The following is a 27,372-nucleotide window of genomic DNA, read 5'->3' as shown; positions in this document are numbered from 1 at the left end:
TTGGATTTTTGTAGTTTCCCGAGAAATTACGCATTCTAATACAAATGGTGGAATGGTGAGGATATCTACAGCTTACGTTACAAAGCCCATTTTAACTTGTTATAGGCTTATAATCAGGGAGTTTCTTGAGTAGTCAGTTTTTTTGAAGCTGTTAGTCATCCTTTGCTGGTTTTCTAAGTTGACATGCAGGAACCTGCAGGGCTTCATTGGGCAGTTCCGAAGTCCGCCCCCTCGTCCTCACTGCAGAACCTGGTCAATGAATAAGAAAGGGTTGATCAAAACAGGGTGAAGTACGGTGGGACTCTATGTCCTGGGCCGCTTCGGTTACTGTGAAGGCCTGTTAGGAACCCTAGAAATACTCAGAAGACAGGGCTGTGGCAAACAAGTCCTCACCGGTAGAACGGGCGGAGGAAGATATGCCATCTGAAATATCTCAACGGCTGTTCTGGTGGACGAAGGCTGCAGCAGAAGAAAACCCTCCAATCGTCTTGGTGTCCTTGCCATTGGATCAAGGTGTCGTTCTGTCAAGATAAGTGTGGAAGCTGGTGTGCATCGGTTTCTCCACGTTAAAAGATGTCACACACAGGTGTCTTCCTTTCCAAGTACATCTTCCAAGCCCTTTGGCAACCAGCAAATGGTGACAGGAGCAGGATTGTGTTGTCTGGAAGCTTCTATTCAGGACCTGGCACAGAGGCAGCAGTAAAAAGATGGTTGTCTAGCACTTGGATAAGGCAGGGGTGCCTTTCAGCAGCTGTAATTGCGACTGAGCAGACCACTTTAGGATCCACTCTGCTCACCCCTTAGTGGGAAGGGGGCTAGAAAAGGTGCCCTAAACATAGTCTGCCTCACCTCTCCCAATTGGATAGCTGCGTCCAGAGAGATCACTTTCTGCGGTAGAAATGCACAAAAGACACAAGTAGTAAAGTTGGGACTTGGAACATCAGGACCGTAATGGACACACCCGCGAATGAATGCCCGGAGCGTCGCACTGCGTTTGACACCCGAGAATTACGGCATAATGACATTGACATCGTCGCTCTGAGTGAGACCCAGCGAGCTGGAGAGGGGCAGTGCAAGGAACACCGAGGCGGCTATATTTTCTTCTGGAAGGGAAAATCAGAAGGAGAATGCAGAATTCACGGAGTTGGATTTACCATCGAGAATGAACTTGTCAACCAGCTTCATGAATTCTCTCTTGGAAACATTGAGCACCTCATAACTGTTTGTCTCATACTGGTAAGGAGCCAATACATCACCGCGATCAGTGCATATGCCCTAACTCCAGACGCCGGCAACGAAACAAAGGAAGATTTCTATGTTAAACTTGATCAAGCTTTCAGTAGGGTTCCGAAGGGGGACAGGCTTATTCTTCTCAGGGGCTTCAACGCCAGAGTTGGAAGAGATTCCAATCTCTGGAATGGAACCATTGGCAGGGAAGGAATTGGAAATGTCAACTCAACATCATTCTTCCGCTTGTCAAATTTGCAGAACATGGGCTCATGATCACCAATGCCCTGTTGCACCAAAAGAAAAAATACAAAATGTCATGGCAGCATCCATGGTCCAAACACTGGTGCCTGATCAATTATGTCATCGTTTGTGCCCAGATCGCAAAGGTGTTGGCAGTACCTGAGCAACGACAGGAGCTGATGACTGCTGGACTCATCACTGACTTATTCATGCGAACATACAAATTAGGAGCAGGAGTAGGCCATTTGGCCCCTCGAGCCTGCTTTGCCATTCAGTAAGTTCATGGCTCAACTACTCCACATTCCTACCTACCCCCAATAACTTTTCACCCCTTGCTTATCTATCTACCTCTGCCTTAAACATATTCAAAGACTCTGCTTCCACTGCCTTTTGAGGAAGAGAGTTCCAAAGGCTCACGACCCTCTGAGAGAAAATCTTTTTCCTCATGGCTGTCTCATATGGGCGACCCCTTATTTTTAAACAGTGACCCCTTGTTCTAGATTCTTCCACAAGGGGAAACATCCTTTCCGCATCCACCCTGTCAAGACCCCTCAGGATTTTATACGTTTCAATCAAGTCACCTCTTATTATTCTAATTCCAGTGGATACAAGCCTAGCCTGTCCAATCATTCATTGTAAGACAGCCTGCCCATTCCAGGTATTAGTCTAGTAAACCTTCTCTGAACTGCCTCCAATGCATTCGTTCAATCATGTCCATCAAACTGGCTCCAAATGACGGATGCAACAGAAGAGATGTCCATGAAAGATCAACGTCAAAGCTCTGAAGGATCCAATCAAAAGAGACCAATTCCAACAATGCCTTAGGGAAAAACAATCAAACATCAATCAAGAACAGAAGAGTGTCCACAGCACTTGAGATGTCCTTAAGTGCAATATCATCAATTCCTGCAGATACACTTGGCTTTTCTGTCAGGAAACTGGTTTGATGAAAATGATCAGGACATCAACAAACTGATCGCAAGTGCAAGATTTTCTGTGCCTGGCAGAATGACCCAAACTCAAAGCAAAAGAAACAAGCAATGGCAGAGGTACAAAGAAGCACCCACAGCATAAAGAACAGGTGGTGCAAGGCAAAGGAAATTCAGCATCTCCCTGACATGAATGATATCCGTGGCTTCTTCACTGTCACAAAGACCATTTATAGCCCAAGTACTCAAGGACCAGCTCCTTTGAGGCGTGAGGATGGGGGAGATCTGATCAAGGAAATGAAAGCTGTCAATTCCTTTTGGAGGGAGCATTTTGAAGATCTTTTCAATCAAGAATCCATAGTTGACGAGTGTGTTTTCAACTCCATCCCACAACATCCAGTTAGAGACGAGCTTGGAACTCTGCCAACGCCTATGGAGGTAATGAAAGCCATCACACAAATGAAGAACAACAAAGTTGCAGGAGGTGATGGAATCCTCGCTGAAATCTTTAAGCATGGAGGAGAGGAACTAACATTACTGCATGTTACATGCATGCATGCATGTTACATCCTACATCCTACAGATCTGGAATGAAGAGGAAGTTCCAAATGATCTCAAGGATGGAATGATTGTGACAATCTTCAAGAAAGTAGACAAAACCAACTGTGGAAATTACAGAGACATCTCCCTGCTCTCCATTGCAGGAAAGATCATACAAGAACCCTTTTGAACCGACTCATTGCACTTGCTGAAGAGAAACTCCCACTCCCTGAATCTCAATGTGGGTTTAGGCCTTCAAGAAGTACTGCTTTTCACAGCTCGCCAATTGCAGGAAAAATGTCGCGAATCACATCAACCACTCTACATAGCATTTTTTGACTTGCCAAAGGCCTTCAGCTCTGTAAATCATGAGGCACTGTGGAAGATTCTGTTGCAATATGGATGTCCTCTAAACTTGGTCACCATCCTTTGCCTGCCTCATGATATGCAAGCGTGATCCTTAGCAATGGATCCATTACAGACCCCTTTGAATTTAAGACAGGAGAAGAAGGTTGTGTCATCGTCTCTTTTTTTTGATCTTCCTAGAAGCCATGCACCGTCTGACTAGAGACAAGCTCCTTGCTGGAGTGCAGCTTATTTATCGAATCATCAACATATTTACTGAGGCATATGAGAAGATGGGACGTACACTGAACATTCAGAAAACCAAAGTCTTCCATCATCAAGCTGCAAATGGAGACTCCCCAGCCCCATTGTTTGGGATTCATGATGAGTGCCTGGAAAATGTGGTACACTTCTGGTATCATAGAAGTTATCTTTTACTGAAGGCTGACATTGACGAAGAAATCCAGAATTGTCTGAAATCTGCTGGTGCAGCCTTTGGCCACCTGAGGAAGTGAGTGTTTGAAGATCGCGACATCAAAACTTCAACCAAACTCATGGTCTACCATGCGGTCGTGATTCCTACCTTGCAGAATGGGGCTGAAACATGGACAACGTATAGGAGGTATCTGTAAGCACTGGAGTCATTTCATCAACAGTGACTGTGGAAGATCCTACATATCAAGTGGGAGGACAGGCGCACCGCCATCAGTGTCCTCTCACAAGCAGGCACCACAAGTATCAAGGCTTTGATTATCCGCCATCAGCTTCATTGGTTGGTCATATAGTTCAGATGTCAGATACCAGGCTCCCAAAGCAGGTCATCTTCTCCCAGCTCAGTCTGAGCAGATGCACCAGAGGAGGACAGAAGAAGTACTTCAAGGATGTGCTGAAAGCCAACATGAAGAAATGCAACATTGACATCAACTCCTGGGAGACCATCACCCTGGACTGAACCAGTTGGAGGCAGAGTCTGTGGGAGGGATCCCAGCATTCTGAGACCCAACAACAACAAAATGAAGAGGAAAAGCGAGAGCAGGGGAAAGAACAAGACATGACCTGAATTAATAATACACGACTAGACATCCCACATGACAACAAATGCCCTCCTTGCCATAAAGTCTGTGGATCCCGAATCAGCCTCATAGCCACCTTTGGACTCACAGAAGACAATCATCCTTGCCTGTGAGGGATAGCCAATAATATAATAATTGGGCAGTTCCAAGTCTCTGACATTTATGCCTTTTTTTTTACTGTACCATTTATATCAGTGCAATGAAAATCTCAGCAGTGCTGTTTTCAGGATTTGGGCTCTGTGCTTATGACCTTTGTCAAAAAAATTTCTGGTCAGTTTACCGAGCTATCTTATTTATTTAGAATTAATCAACATATTCCCTGATCTTTTCAACTAAATAACAATGGAGCTAGCAAAAGTATCTTAACCCAGTAAGGCAGTTAATTGAAAGATGCTAATAGTGAATTCATACCAAGCCAGAGCTTGGAGAGAGGTTTGGTTGGTCAAAAGCAATGTTAAGCCCAGTGTTACTTGTGGTAATTTTGAGGCTATTTGAGTTGCCGATTTAGCAGTTGAATGTGACTTGTCCTCATCCGTAACATTGTAATCACAGAAAAAACCTTCAAAGCTGTACTCTGAATTGAGAAATGGGGAGTACTTCTGTTATGGTGAGTTATTTCTTTCCACTGCTTTGTAATCCATGTTAAAAACTAAATCAGTTTAGATTAACTGGTGCTAAAATATGCAGGTATTTTGGAAGCAGCAAAGAACTTTCATATCTGAAACACTTGAGGCCTATCCTTCCCTGAGTTGAAGGAAGGCAGTACTGAGAAACGTAAGACATTCGTTTCTGATTATAGAATTCAATTGTCTGAATATTGGAATTGGCTTTATTTTCTATTTTCTCAGGTGCTGCATCTCTTTTTAAAATTTTCACAAGAATAGAACAAACTGCTGGACCCATTTTTCTTTCCAAAAATCAGCTTTGGATGATACCCTATCCAGAGGCTGTGTTTTAGGTATACTCAGTATTGGCAGGATTTACAATAGAAGATTATCCATGCTACAGCTGAGGTGCAGCATGTATACAGTTATTTGCCACTTTATGGTATTGGCTACACCAATGGTTCAGTGATTTATCCAGTGAGCAGATGAATTAGGTCAGGTCAAGTCAGGTTCGAACTCAGGTCCGCATTGATGGATTGATCTCATCTGGTGTGGTAATCAGTGCCATATACTTGACCTTGGTAAAGAGCAAAATTAGACCAGCTTCCTGCTCCTGATCATTAAACATTTCTGGAAGTGTGTGTGTGTGTGTATACCCGTGGACTTTGTATGTATGTTGGGAGAGGATGGGACCAGACTTGTCTAAGGTTGAGTAAGCTGCTAATACTGTGCAGGTTCACAGATGGCAAATTAGAGGGCAAGTGATCAATGTGCTCTTCTTGTTCACCTATATTTTGAGGACTTCTCTAAGATTTCCACTGGTCTGGTATCAAAACTGGACTGTAGTGCCCATGGCGTGCCTTGGTGCATGGGCATCTGTTTCTTGTATGGAAGATCATTCCGGCAGAGGCCTGCCATGGATGCCAGGAGGGGCCGGGCCTGATCTTCCCAGCGGTGGCAGCAGCCCCCCCCCACCCCCACCACAGCTGCTGGGCAACAGAACCCGCGCTACCAAATGTAAATTAATAAAATCAATAAATCAACACGCCTTTAGCTGCGATCTTCAGTGCGGTGGCTGGCACTCCCACACCTTCACTTCCCCCGTCTGGGGAAAGTCGGCGTGACACTGGTGGGGAGGGGTGGGGGAGGAAGTTAAGATCTTTTGTGCAGAGTTGGGGTGGGGGGAATGGGATCAAATAATCATCATTAGTGTAAGGGATGGTGGGAAGGGGTGAACTGTGAACTTTGTACAGTTTGGGGGTGGGGGGTGGGGTGAAGGTCACATTCCAACGGTTAGTGTTTTGGGGAGGAAAGGCAGATACTTAATTGTTATTGGGGGAGGGGTGGGAAAGGGACAATAGAATTTAATTCCATACATTTTGGGGAGGTATCTCTTTAAAAATTTAAATTAAACAGCAGGGCTGGCTGTCCTTTAAAACTGGCGCCAGCGCCTGCGCACAGGCAGTTGACGCCATAGCAGGCATCGGACAGCCCTCCCCCTCTACTGATTTGTGGGCGGGGGGTGGCGGGCTGACCCAAGGTATTTAAATGAGCCACTGCGCAGTAGATCGTGGAAGCTCTGCAGTGTACAGGCCACCAGGGCGGCGGGCACTGAAAATCCAGCCCACTGTCTGAAATCATCATTTTCAAGCCAAGTGAGAAATGGCATTTGGAGAGTAATGTTTCCTCTTAGGCCTATAAAATTTCATTAGAAATCTGATCGTTTTACAGGCAAGAGTGCCCTGGTATAAGATTAGATGTCATGAAATGGCTCAGAGTACACTTAGAGTTTGAAGTGGATAAGCTTTGATTACTGTTCAGACCACTGTACTTGATTTCAGGATTAAGTGAACCAGTTCCAATTTAATGGAAGACATCCAGTATCTAACTCATGATTGTGACTAATGAGATAATTCTGATTTTGCATTCTAATGGTTATGTTTTAATGGCTTATTTAAAAGGTACATGGGCGTTTACCACATTTCTTTCATCAAATGCAGGCTGATTATTTGTGTAAACTTTGATTTTATTTAGACCTTTTAAGAGGAGCTGGAACAGGCCCTTTGATGACGCGAATGAGACAATGTATATTTAGTTTGACTGCCACAGTTTCCAGTAGCACTACAGATGTTGTGTGTCCATTATTGTTTTAGTCCCTTTTAAAGAAAAAAAATAAGATTGAAAGGTCAGTTAGTGTCTCCATCGGTTCTGTTTATGCCTCCTTTTTGGTTCTGTCTTCCTCTTGCTGACTTCCCTTACATTTGGTTAGCAGTCTGCACCACTTTTAATAGGAGTTTCCTATGTTTACATTTTTTTTAAAAATTGGGGACAGCTGATGCCATGGCAGAAATTCTGATCAGGCAAGTTCCAAGAACATTGATCTGAATTTGTACACATAGTGCATTGAATCATTTGACAAAGATTGAGTGTATTGAAAATGTTCCTTTTCTCCTACCCTACAATTTCACACAACCAATATTTGAATCTCATTAACAAGGCTCCAACTAAACTGTGTGCTGCATTTTCTTCCATTATCTCAGTTCCTGCAATTCTTAAAGAACAGATATTGGATAATAAATTATTTCTGATAAACTGTATGGTATAAATTCTAGTCAGGTGCTTCCTTGTGTGGATTCACTATGTGATAAATGACTGTAAGGTTGTATAATCAGAGCTCCAAGCACACCAAGAACAATAACAACTTGCATTTCTATAGCGCTTTTAATGCAGTAAATTACAAGGCTCTTCGCAGGAGTGTTATCAAATCAAGTTTTTGCAGGCTTGAATGCTGACTACTTGAGTAAGAAGAATTTTAGAATCACAACCAGATGGTGGTCCCCTATCTTAAATGGTTTGTATATGTGGATGGATATATTTTATTACTTACATTAAAACACTGCCCATGTAGCAACATTCTGAAGGGTTTGCACCCAGAGATGGAGCGATGAGCATAATGTTTCATGGCAGAATGTTGTGTGACAGGACCATCCTAAAACAAAAGTTAACTAGACACCTTTGTAAACATGCAACAACGAAAATAATTTCAAGAAAAATGCTGTAAGATGTTTGTGTTTGGATTAAAATTGTAAAGTAAGTTTAGTTATGAGATGAAAGCTCCAGATGCTTCAAAGCACAATGAACAACTGCATTTAAGAACACAATCCTGAAAACTAATTGAGATACCAAGCTCTTTAAATAAAACACTATTCTGCACAAAATGAACAGACAGTCCAAAAAACTGTAATCGCAAAATCTAATGAGGTAGACAAATGCTAAATTGAGAGCACAATGCTCAGAAAGTGAATGCCAAAAGCACGAGACAAATGTTGGATGCCAGGCGTCCTCGCTTGCTGCAAAGGCAAAAATTTGACATTACAATCCCTGCCCCTCTCCACACATCGCATTGAGGAAACAATGACCCATGTACACACCCTCCCACCTTAGTGACACAAATTTCCACATCCTACACCACCCCATTCAGACAGACCCCTCCTTGCTCTTTCACACTCCTTTCACTTTGCCCTTTCCTCCTCTCTCTCCACTATACCTTCCTTACTGTTGCCTCTCTACCCCAACTTTCTCCCCTTCCCTCCCCCAGCATCAAGGAAGATTGAACATATGAATATAGGTAGATAGAGAGATAGATATATTTCTTAATGCTAAAGGGATTAAGGGACATGGGGAGAAAGTGGGAACAGGGTAGTGAATTAGATGATTAGCCATGATCTTTTCTAAATGGTGTAGCAGGCCCGAAGGGCCGAATGGCCTACTCCTCCTATTTATCTATGTTTCTATATGACTTGAAAATGGTGAGTTAATTCATATGCATGCCTTAGTCCAATTATCCACGGCCCACCAACTTTACGTCATCTGAAGCCTACACTCAGTCTTGGCTTTCTGTGTGTAATGGCACAGGAGATGGAAGAGCAAAATTTAAACACTTTTTCTGCATTTGTCATGTATTTTCTCCCCACTTTAATCCTCATTTCGCAGTCACAAGCCAGCACAGGGAGCTAGCCAATGCTGCTCTATACTGATTGGGGAGGAAGAGTAGCTAAAGATGGCTCCTTCTCTGAATTTCCTTCCTTGCGGACAACAAAGCAGCTGCCTATGTTTACTGCTTCCTTCTTACAGCATGGCTAAGATTCTGAAATCATCCGTTAGGAATCAGGAGAGCAAACTGCACCCATTATTCAAGAGAACATTTTGTTGGTATCATGGTAACACACTTAAAAACAATATTTTAACATTTAGCTTCTCTTACCTGTTGACAGGAAGGAGCTGTGGTATTAACTGGCAATGAGGTTAATTTCTAGCTATAAACAGTTGTAAAAGTAACCACAAGATGGTTCTCAATTGTAACCAAGGCCACTGGTCTGTGGGTTTTCATTGAAAAACGGATGGGATTGTGGAATTTGGTTCCTGAAAACATCAGGAGAGATATATCAAAGCAAAATACAGCATTTTTTGTATATTTGAAATGAAAGGAGAATGTGTTGGAAATACTCAGCAGGTCAGGCAACATCGTTGAGAGAGGAACAGAATTAACATTTCAGATCAATAACCTTTCATCAAAACTGGAAGATATTAGAGCTTTAACAGTTTTTAAGCAGTTACAGAGCAGAGGCAGAGAGAGGGAGTTTGAGGATGAGGAGGGGAGGAAAGAACAAAAGGGAACGTCGATGATAAGGTTGAAAGCATAGTGATTAAATGACAAAAGGGATGATGGTGCAAGGCAAAATAGAGTGGTAGTGGGACAAGTAAAGAAACAAAATCTAACCTTTCTAAACTTTCCATTGGTTGGAGTCATAACTCGTACAAAGGAAAATAGTTGTGGTTGTTGGTAGCCAATCATCTCAGCCTCAGGGCACTGCTACAGGAGTTCCTCAAGATAGTATCCTTGGTCCAACCATCTTCAGCTGCCTCATCAATGACCTTCCCTCCGTCATAAGGTGAGAGTGTGAGGGATGTTCACTGTTGATTGCATAGTATTCGGTTCCATTTGAAACTCCTCAGATACTGAAGAAGTCTGTGTCCATATGCCGCAAGAACTGGGCAACATTCAGGCTTGGGATGACAAGTGGCAAGTAACGTTTGCAACGCAGAAGTGCCAGGCAATGACCATCTCAAACAAGAGAGAATCTAACCATCTCCCTTTGTCATTCAACACCATTACCATCACTGAATCCCCCACCATCAACATTCTGTGGGTTGCCATTGATTGGAATCTTTGGGCTGGATTTTATGAAGCCCACAGGCTCTCTGGTGAGCAGGGGGGTGCGGGGGAGGGGGGTGGGGGCGGGTGGGTAGGGTAGGGGGGGCCTGAAGATGGCTCAATTTTTCCGGGCCCACCGTGATCCTCAGTGCTGTGACCGGCACTCCAACGCCTTCAGTTCGCCATTTTGGGAAGGCCAGCGTGACACTTGTGGGGAGGAGTTAAGAATTCTAGTGCGGGGCTGGGGATGTGGACAGGGTCAAATAAATGTAATGAGTGTAGGAGATGGTGGGAAGGGGTGAACTTCAAACTTGGTGCAGTCTGGTCAAGGGAGGTCAGATTTGAAAGGTAAGTATTTTGGGGTGGAAAGGGCCAATAGTTATTGTAATTGTTATTGAGTGGTGCGAAAGGGGCGTTAGGAATTTATTTGATAAATATTGGGGGGCTATATCTTTAAAAGTTTAAATATGTCGGCAGGGCTGGCTGCCCTTGAAAAATGACACATTGCCAGGGACGGACAGCCCGCCCCGTCTACATGATTTGGCCTGCGCCCCGGTTATTTAAATGAGCTGCCACGCAGGAATTGCGGCAGTTCTTTGGCGTGTGGCCTGTATGTGCGGGCCACCATTTTTTGAGCTCACCGCTGCTCTTAAAATTCAGCACTTTATTAGACCAGCCGCATTAATATTGTGGCTACAAGTGAAGGTCAAAGGCTCTGTATTTTGTGGTAACTGACTCACCTCCTGACTCCCCAAAGCCTTTCCACTATCTACAAAGGACAAGTCAGGAATGTGATGGAATACTCTCCACTTGCCTGGATGAAGGCAGCTCCAACAACATTCAGGAAGCTTGATTGGCACCCTATCCACCACCTTAAACATTCATTCCCTCTATCACAGTGGCAGCAGTGTGTACTATCTACAAGATGCACTGCAGCAACTTGCCAAGGCTCCTTTGACAACAGCTTCCAAACCCACGAGCTCTACCATCTAGAAGATCAAGGGCAGCAGGTGCATGGGAATGCCAGCACCTGCATGTTCCCCTGCAAGTCACGCACATCACGCTTGGAAGTATAGCACCATTCCTTCATCATCACTGGGTCAAAATCCTGGAACTCCTTCCCTAACAGTGGGTGTACCTACATCACATGGACTGCAATGGTTCAAGAAGGCAGGTCACCACCACCTTCTCGAGGGAAATTAGGGATGGGTAATAAATGCTGGCCTTGCCAAAGATGCCCACATCCCATGAACAAATTTTTTAAAAATGAGTCCAGAGCAGCTGTAAATGACAATGAGCTGTTATATAAATGGGATTCTTTCTTTGATTCATTTATGTCTTTCAGTGGACATAGCCTGCGAAAGAAATGCACTGAGTCTGCTTACTGAATTGTGTTCCTCCCAATATAAACATGTAGTTCCCGCAAAAAAGGAAAATTAGTATTTAGGGTTAAAAGTACATTTGTTGCCATCAAAAACCATAAAGAAGGCATTGCCATGATGGAGAAGGCAGTGCCATTGGCTTCGGATGAGGTGGTTATATATCTGATGGCTCAAATATTAGAATTTATCCCACAATTTTTGTTCTGTTGAGCATTTCCTCTTTTATTAATTACAGCACTGCCAATAAATGGAACTTTCAACAAAAAATGTCAGCCTGATGGACCGGTACCACACTAAAAATATAAGTACTTGCTGACAGTTAGCTCACAACTGTGTTTGAACACCTCTGTCTAATAAGACACTTCACTGGTTTAATAAGTCTGGCAGTGTTTGCAGATTCCAAAGATTGGTAGAAATACATGACCCAATCCACTCAGTTTCCATTTTATTAACCAGTGTAGATCAAGACTGACATTTCAGATGACTTGTTAAATATTAGGCCGGTAGCGTAAGTTGTCCAAAAGGGATCAGGAATTGAACAAGATTATAGTTTAGGAGAATTGTCAGATTACCTGCATGCAGTAGAAATGACGGGAAAAGCTAATGTGCAAGAGCAAAAGCTTGTTCTGAAAGATGGCATGGAAAACTGCAGAAATATGTTCAGTCTGACTTTTATTCATTTCTATCCTCCAGTTTTTTTTTTTTGCATTTTGTCATTCAATGTTTAAAACTACAGTTCTCTCAGTTGTAGTGTTGGTGTCTGAGACATTTATGGGAGGGAGCCAGGGAACACTGTTGCACAGTATGTGGGCAATGCCGGGAACACAGAAATCCTGCCAAATTTAACAGCCGGACCTTGCTATCATTTGTTTTACTCGGTTTCCCGCCCAGCAGCTGGCCAGATTGACAGGCTGGCTGGCTGCCAGGTAGGAGAGCCAGCTGTGGAAGGCAGCAGCCCAGCAACTGGGAAAGATTAGTCTTGGTGGAGGAGTCTTTGGCAGAGGTCAGATTGGTAATCGGGAGGAGGGGTTACCGGGAGAGATTGCGAGTTTGGAAGCAGGATGGACTCGACCAATTGTGGCAGGATTTGCTCAAGGGACAATAGCTGGGTAGGTTGGAGTGGGGAGTGGGAAATGTTGCTCCTCCTGGCTTGTTGGATGCTGATGATACTATGGCCGGAATCTCTTTGAACTTCACTCTTTGGCACATATCAACTGCAAATGTGCCATCCGAGATGCATGCTCACAATTTACTTGTGTCTGCATGGTGGACCTTGGCCATTCCTCCAGGTTGCTCAATTCGAATTGCTCAAGTATCAAGGAATGGCGTCAGACAGGCAAACCCCAAGTCAGTCTGGAGATTGAGATTCTTTTTATTCACCCAAAGTATGGAGATGCAGAAGAGACTTCTAGCAATGTTACGTTGATTAATTCTTCAAAATCAAGTTGGTGAAGTATTAAGGGTATTGAAAGTTACTGAGAAGTATAGATAAACATGTGGGAAGTAACGGTCGACAGTTGAATGGTGGAAGTTAAAGGTTTGATATTGTAAATTTATCTTTGGCTGTCAGGGAGTACCTTTTCATGAAAAATCTATTGGATAAGATGGAACCCATAAATGAGAACATTTGTACAGGGCCACTAAGATGAATACCGATGTATTCTATTCCTTCTGATCTATTTAGCTTATCCTTTCAAAGAGCCTACAGAGGGATATAGATGGGTTGTGTGAGTGGGCAAGAGCATGGCAGATGGAATACAATGTGGTGAAGTGTGAAGTTATTCACTTTGGTAGGAAAAATAGAAAAGCAGAATGTCTTTGAATGGTGAGAGACTGGGAAATGTTTACATTCGGAGGGACCCGTATGTCCTTGTATATGAATCAAATGCAGGTACAGCAAGCAATTAGGAAGGCAAATGGTTTTGTTACAAAGGGATAAGAGTATAAGAGTAAAGAAGTCTTATTACAGTTATACAGAGCATTGGTGAGGCTGCACCTAGAGTACTGGGTATAGTTTTGGTCTCCTTACCTAAGGAAGGATGTACTTGCCCAACAGAGTGCGCAATGAAGGTTCACTAGACTGGTTCCTGGGATAATCTTATGAGAAGACATTGAGTAGACTGGGCCTTAATTCTCTGGAGTTTAGAAGAATGAGCAGTGATCTAATTGAAATTCTTAAGAGGCTTGACAGGGTAGATGCTGAGAAACTGTTTCCCCTGGCTGGGGAATCTAGAACACAGACCCTGTGTTCTAGATTCCCCAGCCAGGGGAAACAGTTTCTCAGCATCTACCCTGTCAAGCCTCTTAAGAATTTCAATTAGATCACCGCTCATTCTTCTAAATTCCAGAGATTTTTAGAATAAGGAGTTGACCAGTTAGGACTGAGATGAGGAGAAATTTCTTCACTCACATTTAGGAAGTTTGGAAACACTTTGGAATTCTCTCCCACAAGGAACTGTGGATGCTCATTTGTTGAGTATATTCAAGACAGAAGTCGACAGATTTTTGAATACTCAGGAAATTAAGGAATATGGGGATAGTATGGGAAGGTGGAGTTGACGTAGAAGATCAGCCATGATCTTGTTGAATGGTGGAGCAGGCTGGAAGGGTCAAATGAACTACTCCGGCTCCTATTTCTTATGTTGTTATAGAAACATACGGTTTCCCACCACCTACAGCATCTAACTCTCTCTTGAAAGATTTCACAGTTTGGCCTTACATACTTGGAAGAACATTCACTCTGTGTGAAGTAGTGCAGTCCTGGAATTGCTTTTTACCAGTTTGTACCTTGCCCCTTGTCCTTCAGCTGGTGTTTATTAGTGTGTCGCAAAAGTGACCATTTCTCATCCATGTTTCATTTTGTAAATATATTCTGCAATTTGATGGTAGCAGTGAAAGCCGCAGCAGGAGTGAGATAGATAAGCTTACCATATTATGGGAGGAGACTTTGTTCTTACCATCACCATCATAACGTCACAAAACCACAGGAAAATTGTAGATGATGGTGCAGTAAATGAGAGTTGAATTTGATTCGATTGCTTGCTTCCTGTCATGTAGTAAATAGCTTTTGTATTTGTACTTCCAAATCACAAGTTTTTTTTTGTCCTTGGTAGAACTTCACTTGAACTAGAACCAGTTATTTCATGGGCTGATGAAAAATATTTCAAAGGTTTGTTTCTTGCTCTTAAGATTGGATGTTTGTTGCATCGGGCCACTTACTGTTTTCCTTTCACAATCCATGTATTGGGTGTTGTATTTCTTTGCTAAACCATTTTTTAAAAAGTATCACCTAAGGAGGTGGTTGTGGAAAGCCCGCTAGCTATCAGCTCTGGTCATTACCACAAATGCAGGAAAAATAAGAGCACTGTGTCTTAGGTTAAAACATAGAAAAAGGTGCTGGATGATACAGTGTATTAGACAGTGACCTTTCGCCTCTAGGACCAGGGTTCAAATCCAAACCAATTAGGTTAAAACCTCATACAAAAGCAAAATACTGCGGATGCTGGAAATCTGAAATAAAAGCAGAAAATGCTAGAGATACACAGGTCAGCGAGCATCTGTGGAACAAGAAACCGAGTTAACGTTTCAGGTCTGTGACCTTTCATCAGAACTGGTAAAAATTAGAACTGTAATAGGTTTTAAGCAATTAGAAGGGAGAGAGTGGAAAAATAACAAAAGGGAAGGTCTATGATAGGGTGGAAGACAGGAAAAATTAAATGACAAAAGAGTTGGTGGTGCAAGACCGAAAGGAGTGGAAATGGGACAAGTAAAGAAACAAAAGATGTACCTAGAGGAGATGTGAATGGTAGAATGATGAACAACTGCCATCTGAAGGCATAAGCAAGGGATAAACAAGAGTAAAACCTAGACCTGCAAAGAATTAAAAGCAACAAAATGGGAGCAGAGGTTACTGTTACTGAAATTGTTGAATTCACTGTTGAGTACGGAAAGCTGTAAAGTGGCTCATCAAATGATGAGGTGCTGTTGCATGAGCTTACGTTAACGTAAGTTAAGACCTCTTTTGTCTGCCGGCTGTAAGAATCGGCAGAGTATACAAAATGGGTTTGAGCAGTCTCAATCCCTAGTGGGCATGAGCCTAAAGCACACAATTATCTCCTATTCAGCACAAAATCACAATCTCACTCAGAGAAGCCACAGGAGAGTTGGTGTGGGAAATGGAGAAAGTGGTGCAGGGGATTCTTTTCTGAGGTTGCGACTAAGGCCTGTTGTTGGTGCAGAGTAGAGGCTGCATACTTCTGCATTTGGCTGAGCCACACTTGAGATCCTCGACTTCTTGATGCTGATACCTGGTGCCTGGAAAGAGAGTTCTATTCCCCAGTGCTGACATTCCTCACCTTGATGAACACTAGCAAAAAGTGGCAAAGTAAGAATATTGAACAAAACCTACTATACGTCCAAATTTCTTGCAGGTGATTCATTTTAGAAAAAAAAATCTAGTAAACAGTTCAGCAAGTGCAGCTTTGAGACCATTTTATGGAGTGAGAGTGAATGCAACAACCATGATTAATGCAATGTATGATTTGACTTAAACCTATGTCATTATATTTTGCAGTATTTTGTGACAAATATTACATCACCACATTCCATGTTTACATGACAAAAACTGAATGTAAACAGTGATGGTGATATTGACCTTTTTAATACATCATACTGATTAGGCAAGACATTTCAATTATTGTTTTTCTTCCGTGTCAGGTTTACTCTGCAGTTGCCTCATTTTTTTTCTCTAAGCTGACCAACTCCATTATCTTTTTCTTTCCACCGAGCTGAACCTAGCAACAAATATAGTAAATTGCATGGTTACCTAATTCATAACAAACTGTAGGTTACCTCTGTCAATGGTAGGTCATTACCCTGTGTCACTGGGTCTCCAGAGTATGAAAGATGAGTCCATTCTCACATTTGCCTCATGTGGAAGTTTCAGTATGTTTCCTTTCTCTCTCAGTCTATGTAATGGTCTTTGTTAACGGCTGTGTTCCCTTTGCAGCTTTTGTGCTGGTGCAAAGGTTGTTCAATTAATTTGGAGATTCATTATGTTCTGTGCATCCTTTCTAATATCATTTAATAAGTATTTTTAAGAGGTTGTGTTGGTTTTTCATTCATTTTTCCTGAGTACATCTACCTGTGCAAATCTAGCCAAGAGATTGTACAATCCCATGTAACGGCATCAGGGAAGAAACCAACACAAAAAGCAGAAAATCAACTTGAGATCACTTGCTTTTTTATTTCCAAGATATTTAAATAAACAGGATATGTATTGGTAGTGGATGATTTATGAAGACTATTTCTGTAACTCGGATTTTAGCTTCAAAGATTCCACCAGTATCTTGAGGGAGTTAAAACATAAGCCACTGGTGAAACCCAGACAGCAGAAACCCATTCACAGACTCTGCCTCCTGACCAGATAAATCTAACATTGCTGTTTCTCCTCTCTTTACACAGTTGTTATTTTTCCTCAGTGTGGAAGAAAGTTAGTATTTTATGCCTATTTGTTGTACAGATGCAGTTTAAGAAAGTAATTGACCAAGATTCCAGCCAGATAATAATGTAACCTACATGCTGGAGGATATTTTAGCATTCAGTATTTAATATGCCGGCATGCTCATTGGACATGGTCTTTCTCCATTCAGGATTCCTGAAAGTCCCATTGACCAGGGACCTGCTGCTGCTGGAAGAGTGCGTGCATTAGAAGAGCAGCTTATAAAGGCCAAAGAGCAGCTAGAAATCTTTAAGAAGCGACCAGGCAATGGTAAGTGATTACGCTGTTCCACTGGGTCTGCAAAGTGTAAGAATTGAATTCATTTTTGGGAAACCTTTGCCTGATGTGGAAGTTTGTTTGTCTATTTCCCTTTCTCTCATGATCCGTGAAGTGGTCATTATTAACTGCTATATTCCCATTTCAGCTTTTGAAGTAAACTGTTGTTAAATTACCAATACTGTACACTTCATTGCTAAATAATGTGTAGGCTGCATTGGAAAACTAGACAATATCAATCAACAAAACAGCAAATATAGCAATCCCCCAGAAATATGCTGACAGAATAGTTACCAAGGAGCTTTTGTCACTTAAGCATCCTGAACTTGGGTCTGCCTGCTAGATAAATATTTCACCCTGTGGCTCCCTAACTAGCTTCCTGTTTCTGTCATGGTAGGAGTTAAACAGCCTGACCACATTAAATAAAGATGTAGATACGCAGTGCATGCAGTAGTCGTGGTTGTGACAACTATTAGAAGTGAAGTTGTTGTTTTGGCTGTGACTGGAGGGCTGGTTCGAAATGTTTAAGTTTGATGTTATATCTTGTTCTTTGACTGTATTGCTTTTTAAGAGACTTTTCTTGCTCAGTGTACAACAATCTGTCACACCAGAGTAGCTGACTTAAGCTTAAAATTTCAATGTGCAAGGGAAAAGGAGGTTCTATGAAATTACGGTTACAAATAACTGTTCTCTCAGACTGGAGCACGGAGCCATGCCAACATGCTGAGCAATTCTTATGCCATTCCATGTGTTTGTCTATTTTCTCCCTCCCCCTCTTCAACCAGGTGAAGAGGATGGTCAGACAGCTTAACTTCCCATACCTGCTCTCAATGTCACTGTGCCACTGGCTGATAGGAGGTGTAGTAATGTGTCAGTTTTTGCCTCACTTCCCTGAAACTTGACTAAGACCATGACATAATTCTCCCAATGGGGCAAAGTATTTGAAGTAGCAGGCAGCTCTTTGCTTCAAATTGGGCATTGAGTTTTAAAGTGGAATAACATAACATGCGATGTCCCCTCCCCAGGTGCTTTCTGCTGTTTCGTAAAATGTATTCTAATGGGTGATGCTGAATGCCATGAGATTCAGATCTTCCCCTCACACCAGGGTTTGCTGTGCTGAACTCAACTATGAATGGGTCAGAGTGGTTGCATATGAAGCCCTATGAAGTGCTGCCAGTTTGCATTTTGACCAGGAAGTGGCTGATCCAGGAAAAGCAGTTACGGATTGGGTACAGCAGGTGGTGATACATTAGGAATAAGACAGATTTTTACATCGCTTTGTAATTGTGCATGGATAGGAATGTTATTGCTGAAATAAACTGTCCCGCCACACCTCTCTTCATTATTGTTGACCACCTAATCCTCCCAGATAGCCTGAATATTTTCTGAATGCCTTATACTTTCTGAAAATGAACAGGGTGAGAGCTGATCCTTTATGGGCTGTGAAAATGAGGATACATTTTCTATCATTGAGCAATGCTGAAAGTGAATCTCTTCTGTGGGACCAAGGTTGAGTGTTTTTAATCTGGAATTATGCAGAATGTTCCTTGGGCTGCCCTCTTTACTGAAATAACATATAAAAATTGTAATTTTCTGCATTATTTGCTTTAATATTAAATGCAACCAGATCACCAGAGAGCTGAATTAGATTTTCAGCTGGTTAAATATTTAAATGCTAATGGCCCCTCATTTAACTTCAAATAGAGCAAGGCACTTTTGTTGGGCAAGCACATACTGTCAATGAGATGAAGTGATTCTAAACCCTCACTTGGAGCTTTTCCCTTGTGTAATTTATGTGGTGCAGCAGGTCCTGGGAAAGAACATGAGGAGCTGCGGCGTAAGATTGAGAATGGAGTGAAGGAGCTGTGGTTCTTTGTGCAGAGTGAAGTCAAAAAAGTGAAACACCTGGAGGGCGAGGAGGCACAAAGGCATGCGGATGCGTTGCTTGAGAACCTTGGCCACCAGCAGAGGTAAGGTCCACTCACCCCTCGACAACACGGCAATGTTGATAGCTTCTATTTTAATTATTTTGCAGAGCAGCTGTTAAAAGGCCATTAAAAGTCCCTTTAAGCTCATGGAACAACACTTCAACGCTGTTCCAGATGCACCGCTGCTTCAGAAAACTGCTTGAGATTTCAATGCGCATTGTACAATTTCTGACATTCCACAACATTGAATACAGCATCTGCAAATTTAAAAAGCAATATTTCTTTGCAATCCACAATTTAATAAAAAAAAAACCTCCACCATAGATTATTTTGTATGATGTTGTACACTTAGAAACCTGAATCATGATTACAGTCAGTTTTTGGTCCCAAGTCAGACTTAAAAGTCTTCAAGCCGGACAGAAAACTTACATCAAGCAAACAGACAGCACATTTTTTTTTAAAGAAACGTTTGCTGTTTCACCTGCCTCAGAAAGATAGATCAATGCTCCAAGTGAATCTTAGCTACCAATTCAGTCTAGTTTATACACACCTTTCAAACTTTGCTGTTGCAGTTTCTGTTGGTCTTTGAGAACCTCAACTGGATTACTGTTTATAGTTCACTCCAAGCAGTTCATTGATCCCCTGGTGAAATTGGGGTAATGTGTCTTTCCACTGTCATTTACTATGACTGGTATAATTTCTAAACATTCGAGTCATGTCTTTGTGGCCTGGCAAAGTAAACAGTTGGCTCTTATTGAATAAATTCACCCACCCAGCAGGATTATGCTTTTATGCTAGTATAGTGTTTTCTGTTTTTTTTTGTTGAGGGTGTGTTTATAACAACAACAAATTATATTTGCATAACACCTTTAACATAATAAGACGTCCCATGGTGCTTATACTTTTTATGGATTTGCATTCAGGAAAATGAAGCATTTTTCCACCTTACATTTAATGCTTCTGCCAAACACTTCAGGTTCAAGGGTCAAAATAAGCCAGATACACTTCAGAGCTCCTTACATGACCCTGATAATGTAAGTTGCCATCGTGAAATGTTGCATTTTGTCCTCTGCATTATTCGGTTCTCTGCGTGAGATAGCTGTATTGTTGCAGATTAATGCTGATGGTAGTTTTGCTCTTAAATAAACCATGAGGTGGGGACATCCTGGACTTATATAGAATTAGGTGAGCAAGAGATGAAAGAAACCTTCATCCAGTCTATCTTGGCTGTGTTTGAACTCTAGTTCCAGAAATGGATGGGTGCCATTCTAAAGTACTGCATTGGCTGCTCCCCCTCTTCTATAACAGAAGCTGCATACTTTGTGGAGGCACAGAATTTGAGTCTCAGCCAAAGTGAGTTAGGTTTGACAGGGGTGGGCAATTATGTCTTAATAATACTGGCGAGCAACTACATTTTGCATCGCCCATTCAGTTTTGAAGATGTAGGTTCTTTGTTGGAACTATTCTGCCATTCTTATGGCTGATCTAAAGAATACTGATCTAAAGAATACTGTTATACATCCCTCCCCATGCCTAGGCATGGGGAGGGATGTATAACTTTCAATGAAAGATTAGACAGATGGAAAAAATAATATTTTTTTCAAACTTTACAAATATTGACACAAATGCATGGCTGACTTCATCATATAGATAGAGAGGATCTGTTTTATATATAAAAAAGACTAGTGCCAAAGATAGCTACTATTTGCAGTTGTCACTGATTAGAAAAAAAATAGGATGTAGTTCCTCCCACAAAAACATCAGCACCAAACTGTATACCACCTGTATTAAGGTTTTTCCTGGTCATGCAAGGCAAGGTATTTTAATCCAGGAGGGTAACAATGGAGAACAGACCTGACATGTGAATTGTGTTGATAGGCTGCCTTTCACTTTGGACTGTAATAAAGAAAAGAAAATATGGAATGAAGAAATCCCATGCAGTCCATTAAGCGTGTTCGTGCACTCATTGCTTGAGTTTCTTAGCTTCACAACTTGGGCAAGGCAGTGTCATTGTCCTGCTTGATTCTGCTTGAATTACATCCCTCACTGTCCACTTACTGAGTGCAGTTGATGTCAATCATAGAGAAATCTAGATCATCTTCCTAGCATGAGAAGGCTGCATAGTAGTCCATACTTTACAAGGGTTTAAGTTCTGAAAGAGTCATCTTTAATGTTGCCTTCTGACAAAGAAAATCATTTTTTCTAAAATCAATCTAGTCAAAAATGAGTGTTTGTAAAGCAGTTTTTTTCCTCACCAATTTTCTTTTTCTTTCCTCTCCTGAAGGCACTGACTTTTTGCGAGAGTATGGATCCACAATACCTAGTTTAACTGATCATTATTCATATGTGAGATTTGGCAATGAATGTCAGCAGGCTTCACAGCCTTCATCGGAACACAACAGGGATTGCAGGATAGTGAGGAGGAACAGGAAGCCTGGCTGTTTTTCTCCCCTAAGGTAGAGCAGATATCTTTCTTGCAGATTACCCACTGGGATGGTACAATATAATTTTTAATTTTATATACAGTATATCACAATAACCCGTAAGGCAAAACACTACTGATGCAAAAGTAAGGCCAAACCTATTGTCTACAAACAGCTGTGAGAAGCACTAGTTGTGAGTCCACAGCAAAAGCTGGGTGTTCCCTGACTGCAATAGGTTATATCTAGAGGATGTGTAGGCTTCCATTCCTGTTGATTCATAGCTGATGGCTACTTCAGTTGCCAAGCACCAAATATCCTTTGAAGGATGCTCTAAAAGTTTAGGATGCTCTCACACTGCCACTTTACAAAGACCAATAGCCTGAGGTTTCAAAAACGTGGATTCTGAGTGCCACTGTCATAGATGAAATTGTCAAGCTGTATACCTTTCATCGTGGAAACTTTAGAATTAATGATGGCACTACCTTTAATCTGGTTGCTATCAATTAAAATGTTACACCATTTCATCCAGCTGCCTGTGACCTGCTGTGATACAGCAGTACTGCTTCAAGCTTTCCATCCCCAACATCTGGATCTGCACTTAGAATAACACCCTCAGGTATTCAAGGAGCTGTGCACTTCTTATTGAGCTGTTACTCAACAGCAGTAATGTGCAGTCAAGCAGGAGGTGGTAATTGAGGAGAAGCAGCTTGGCTGCAGGCTGAGAATATGACATTTGACTGGTCGCCCACTGTCATCAAGCTGTCCATCTTGAATTGTACACCAGCTGTGCGCAGTCATGCTCTCTCTGTTTCTTCACATTATTCATATTTGATGCCATTTTTATTTTCAATCTGTCTAATTGGGAATGAGAATGAAAAGAACAGTATAATGGTGAGTGATAGGGTGTTGGGTCCTGCCTGCAAAGTCTGATTGGTCCCATTAATCCTTTTTGAGAGTGGGGGAGAATCGGGAGGTGATAGTCGCTGCCCCCTTTTCCAATATCTCTTATATCTGGGCTTAGATTGCCACGTGGCAGCTGCCTGGAAGTAGGTTCTCTGCCTATCCATACAGAGGGCGAATGGGCTGTGGACTGGTGAAAATCGAGTATAAAAATAAAACACAACTGACAGGGTATAAGAAGAATTTGGGAATGAGATGGTATGAAATGGTATCTCTGAATTTGGCAACAGTACCTACATTGAATAATTCAAAAATTGCATATAAGAGTGCACTAAGAAGTTTTTCTAGTTTTTGACTTGTATGGTCAACCAATTACAGTCCGTCCAAAGGGTGAGAGACTGCACAACTGTTAAATCTCCATTTGAGGTTTTTTTGTAATAACTTACTTTTAATGTAACATTGGGTGGCGCAGTGGTTAGCACCGCAGCCTCACAACTCCAGCGACCCGGGTTCAATTCTGGGTACTGCCTGTGTGGAGTTTGCAAGTTCTCCCTGTGTCTGCGTGGGTTTCCTTCGGGTACTCCGGTTTCCTCCCACATGCCAAAGACTTGCAGGTTGATAGGTTAATTGGCCATTATAAATTGCCCCTAGTATAGGTAGGTGGTAGGGAAATATAGGGACAGGTGGGGATGTGCTAGGAATATGGGATTAGTGTAGGATTAGTATAAATGAGTGGTTGATGGCCGGCACAGACTCGGTGGGCCAAAGGGCCTGTTTCAGTGCTGTATCACTAAACTAAACTAAACTATGAACTTACTACTCGGCATTCTGCCTGCTTAATCTCCAGTGACAGCATTAAGTGCTTTCAGTCAGCTATGTGACTTCATTTTCCTCCTTCCTTCCTTGAAGTCACAGATTTATGCTGGGGTACAGTTCCACAGTGGCTGGCAGCCCTCTGCTGCGTCAACTAGCCATTTATCATGTATCTGCCAAGACAAAGTTGATAGGGTGTCACAACCAAGCCAGACTGAGTCCTCACTGAACTTTGGCTAATGATGAGGCACAGAAACCTTGATGATACTTTGTTCCCGTTCTCCTCTGCCCACCCCTCCCCTTCACCCCACGACTCTTGGACAAAATTCGAGGACACTCGATTACTGTTGTAGCCAGGATCAGCTAGATCAGTAAAGAGCTGTGATCAATCCAGGATCTTACTGATCTGGGTAAAGCACTGTGAAATGCATTTATCTGATGAACCATTCAGGAACTTTGTAGATTGATGTGGAAAAACATCTCCGTTGTCCTGACAACAATCTCAGCTTTGGACTGAAACACTTAATGTAGCATTGAAACATTTCCATTTCCTACACCTTTTGCTGGTATACATGAAATGACAAGGGGAGGAGTTCATACTGCAGACTTGGGAGCATTAAAGGGGGTGAAATTTTGTCCCTTCGATACGGATTACCCAAGTAAACTTTATGCGCCTTCCATAACAATCTGCTATGGACAGTCCCATTCTATTGGTGTTTGTGATCTGTGATATGGCATTTAGACTGCCTTTTGAATCTTGCCTGTGTTTCCTTCCATTTTTTTAGGTCTATTATGACCGATGTATACTACCTCAGTCAAACAGACGGGGCTGATAAATGGAGAGAGCAAGAGGCCAAGGATCTGACAGATCTGGTTCAGCGGAGAATAACATACCTGCAGGTATTGCTCATTTGATGTACAGTGAGTGTGAATTAGTAGCAGGAGATGCTTTTTATGTCAGCCTGCTGCAATGTGAAGAAAGCAAGCCCTTTTTCAAAATATTGTACAAAAAATTACAATACTTAGTTGGGGTAAATGTCCCAAGGAATTTTTATGTTGTGTGATTTATTTTTTTCTCAAAAGTTGAAGGTAACCGTGTGAAGACCAGTCCAATAGCTCTGTGGTATTGCATTTGTTTATCAGTATCTCTATTGCCATAGAAACATAGAGATCCATATTTAAAGTCACCTTTGGAGAGGAGTCCTATTAGGCTGTTATAGTGGCTACGTCTGCACGCTGTTCTTCAAACTCGTGGGTTTATTCAAGATTATTTTTTGAACTGAGTTGTGCACAGGGAAAAACCTCCTGCAGTTGATAATTTCAGCTTCATTGCTGTGACGACTCTATTGGAGTACTCTTCATAGGATCACCTTGATTAATATTCAGCACCTTGGAGAGCAGCCTACAGAAATCAAGCACTTCACAGTGCTGACAAATCTATTTGGCTGTACAACCAATGGCCCAGATTTTGTTGTCAAAGTAACGGTGAAGGTAATTTATTTATTTAAGTATAAATGGCACAGGAACTTCAGATCAGAGGCAGATACGTGGTTAAGTAACAATATTCAAAAGCTGCTCTCTGAGTTGTGCCACTCCACCATCAGCTTTGAGAAAGTGGTATTTCACTGTCTGCCTCACCATTGAAATGCATTGAATTTTGTGAAGTTTCTATATTTGTGTGGTAGCTGTTCACTATTCTTGTCACAGAAAGTTATATTTTATCATTTCAAGCACAAGGTGCCCCTTTAATTAACCCTGGTAATTAGCCTCTTTGGCACTGAAAATTAACTGTTAAAAGTGTGGAGTCTCTTTTAGGTGTTAGTTGTTGGAGATTTTAAAAATGCCATTTTTTTTTTAAGACGTACCTTTCCTCTCTGTGTCCTCTCTTTTTCTGTCCTGCTTAATCCAATGGTTCTTTTCCTCTCTATTTCTCTTCATGTACCTGATTTGATGTTGAATTCACCCTGTCTAATTTACACTTCCTTTTCCGTCGTACCTCGGTTTATTTCTCAATCTGACTAAGTAGATACACCGTCACTTGCCTTGTTCACTCAGGTCCCAGATGCCCTGCATTCTTGAAGCCTACTGGGGGTGGGAGTGGGTGCGAGCGTGATTTAAAGATCACATTCTTGGAGATGAGCACTAGGTCCTGCTGCCATCGGAACACAGAGCCATTTTTAAAGGGAGGTCGGGAGGGAGGGAATGGGCAACAGCAACCCTGCACGCCTCCAATTACATGCCTGTTGAGCTCATTGTGGAGCTCAATAACAGGCTTGTAAGCAGCTGTTTACAATTTTCAAAGGAAGGGAACATGGAGAATACCATGCCTGGGACATGGCAGGGTGTACAAGTTGTGACCACTGCAGATGCCCATGAGGGCTATGGGAGGGCTGATCTAAATAATGCAGAGGCACAAATTAAAGCTCAGTTGCTTAAAAAGTGCCACAGAGTAGCCATTGCTGGAGCTGAAAGGCTTGTTTTTCTCAGTGGTGAGTGGTAGGATTCTGGAGAGGGACGTGAGGCCATTGGTATCACTTGGGCAGCAGGGGTTGGCAGGGGAAGGCTTGGTGAATGCCCAGCTGAGGGAGTTCGGATGGAACAGGCTACTCTGACATTGGACAGAGAAGCCAGGATGAGCTTCAGCAGATGCAATCGCCTGGACAGCAGGAGACCAGAGGAGCACAGTGGGGGGCTACAAGGAGAAGAAGGGACATTAGGTCTACTGTTCAAGAGTCAGCTACCTGCAAATGACAGAGCACCAGTGCTGTAGGAGGCTGCGCTGATCCAGGCAGATGGTCTTAGACATTTGTGCTTTGATCCACAATGACCTGAGGCCTTGTGGCCCCCATGGTAATCCCTTACCTGCAGCCATCAAGGCCACCATCGTCCTGCATTTCTATGCTACTGGGTCTTTGCAGGGATCTCGCAGACGGCAGCTCATCACCATCAGGCAGGCCACGGATGCCGTATTCCGGAGGGTGGAGGACTATATCCACTTTGACTCAGATGGGTCTGTGCAGGCACAGCGGGCTTCGGGCTCTGCCATCATCGATGGTTTCCCTCGGGTCCAGGGCATTATTGATTGCACCCACGTAACCATCAAGGCACTGACAGACCAGCCAGACAGATTCCTGAACAGAAAGGGCTACCACTCATTGTATGTCCTGCTGATCTGTGACAACAGGAAGCAAATCTTGCAGGTCTGTGCTCAGTTCCCGGGCAGCTGTCATGACTCCTTTATCCTGCGAGAGTCCCAGGTGCTGCATCTCTTCAGGCCCACAACCTGTCTCTGTGGTTGGCAGGTGGGGGATAAGAGTTGTTGCCTAAGTAGGTGGCTCCAGTCACAGATGGAGAGAGGCACTACAACCAGAGCCATCTCCTAACACGGACCTGCATTGAACAGACCATTGGCCTCTTGACATTGCGCTTCAGTTGCCTTGACTGGTCAGGTGGTGCCCTCCAATACGAGCCAGGCAACGTGTCCTGTATTGTGGTCGGTTGCTGCGCCCTGCACGACATGACACTGGAAAGAGGCCTGGAGGTGGAGGCAGAGGAGGAGCTGGAATGCCACTCCACCTTGGAAGAGGAAGGGTCCTTAAAAGGTGGCTGGTGCCCAGGCAGCAGAGGACACCTGTCAACGCCGTCCCAAACCTCGTGGTGAACTGCAGGCTGACAAGGCAGTAAGGGCCATGCTGATTCAGCACACTTCACCTGATCGTCCCTGAGTCTTTGCTGCCGAAGACCCCGAAACTCACCTTCCAGCATAGAGAGCTATTTTACCGCTATGACTCTTAACTCCGAGGTCTCATTGCCAGGCATGAGCATGCCGATGGAGGGTTCCTACACCAACATTATCCAATATCACAAGGCATGGGCACATAACATTCCCAAGGCTCCAAATTCCCATCAACTGGCCCACAATGCTACATCCCCCTTTTGAGATAAGCCATTAACAGCACACCTGTCAAAGAAG

At 42.8% G+C, this 27,372-nt stretch overlaps 1 protein-coding gene across 16 annotated transcripts in view; it reads left to right on the top strand.

Annotated features, from left to right (window-relative positions):
• LOC137373900 (alpha-(1,6)-fucosyltransferase) overlaps positions 1-27,372 on the top strand; it is a 904,043-nt gene that overhangs the window by 732,045 nt on the left and 144,626 nt on the right. For 15 of the 16 annotated variants that reach the window (XM_068039463.1, XM_068039461.1, XM_068039460.1 and 12 more), the window contains 3 exons: positions 17,211-17,329; positions 19,140-19,305; positions 24,185-24,299. In XM_068039463.1, coding sequence (XP_067895564.1) covers positions 17,211-17,329; positions 19,140-19,305; positions 24,185-24,299 — 400 coding nt within the window. Of the gene's footprint in view, positions 1-17,210; positions 17,330-19,139; positions 19,306-21,551; positions 21,720-24,184; positions 24,300-27,372 lie in introns of those variants that run through there. The other variant, XM_068039469.1, reaches the window with a different exon arrangement.

The sequence above is a fragment of the Heterodontus francisci genome, chromosome 9, assembly GCF_036365525.1.
Source record: "Heterodontus francisci isolate sHetFra1 chromosome 9, sHetFra1.hap1, whole genome shotgun sequence".
NCBI lineage: Eukaryota > Metazoa > Chordata > Chondrichthyes > Heterodontiformes > Heterodontidae > Heterodontus > Heterodontus francisci.
Note: the sequence above shows the minus strand (reverse complement) of the source record. Positions and strands in the feature narration are given on the sequence as shown.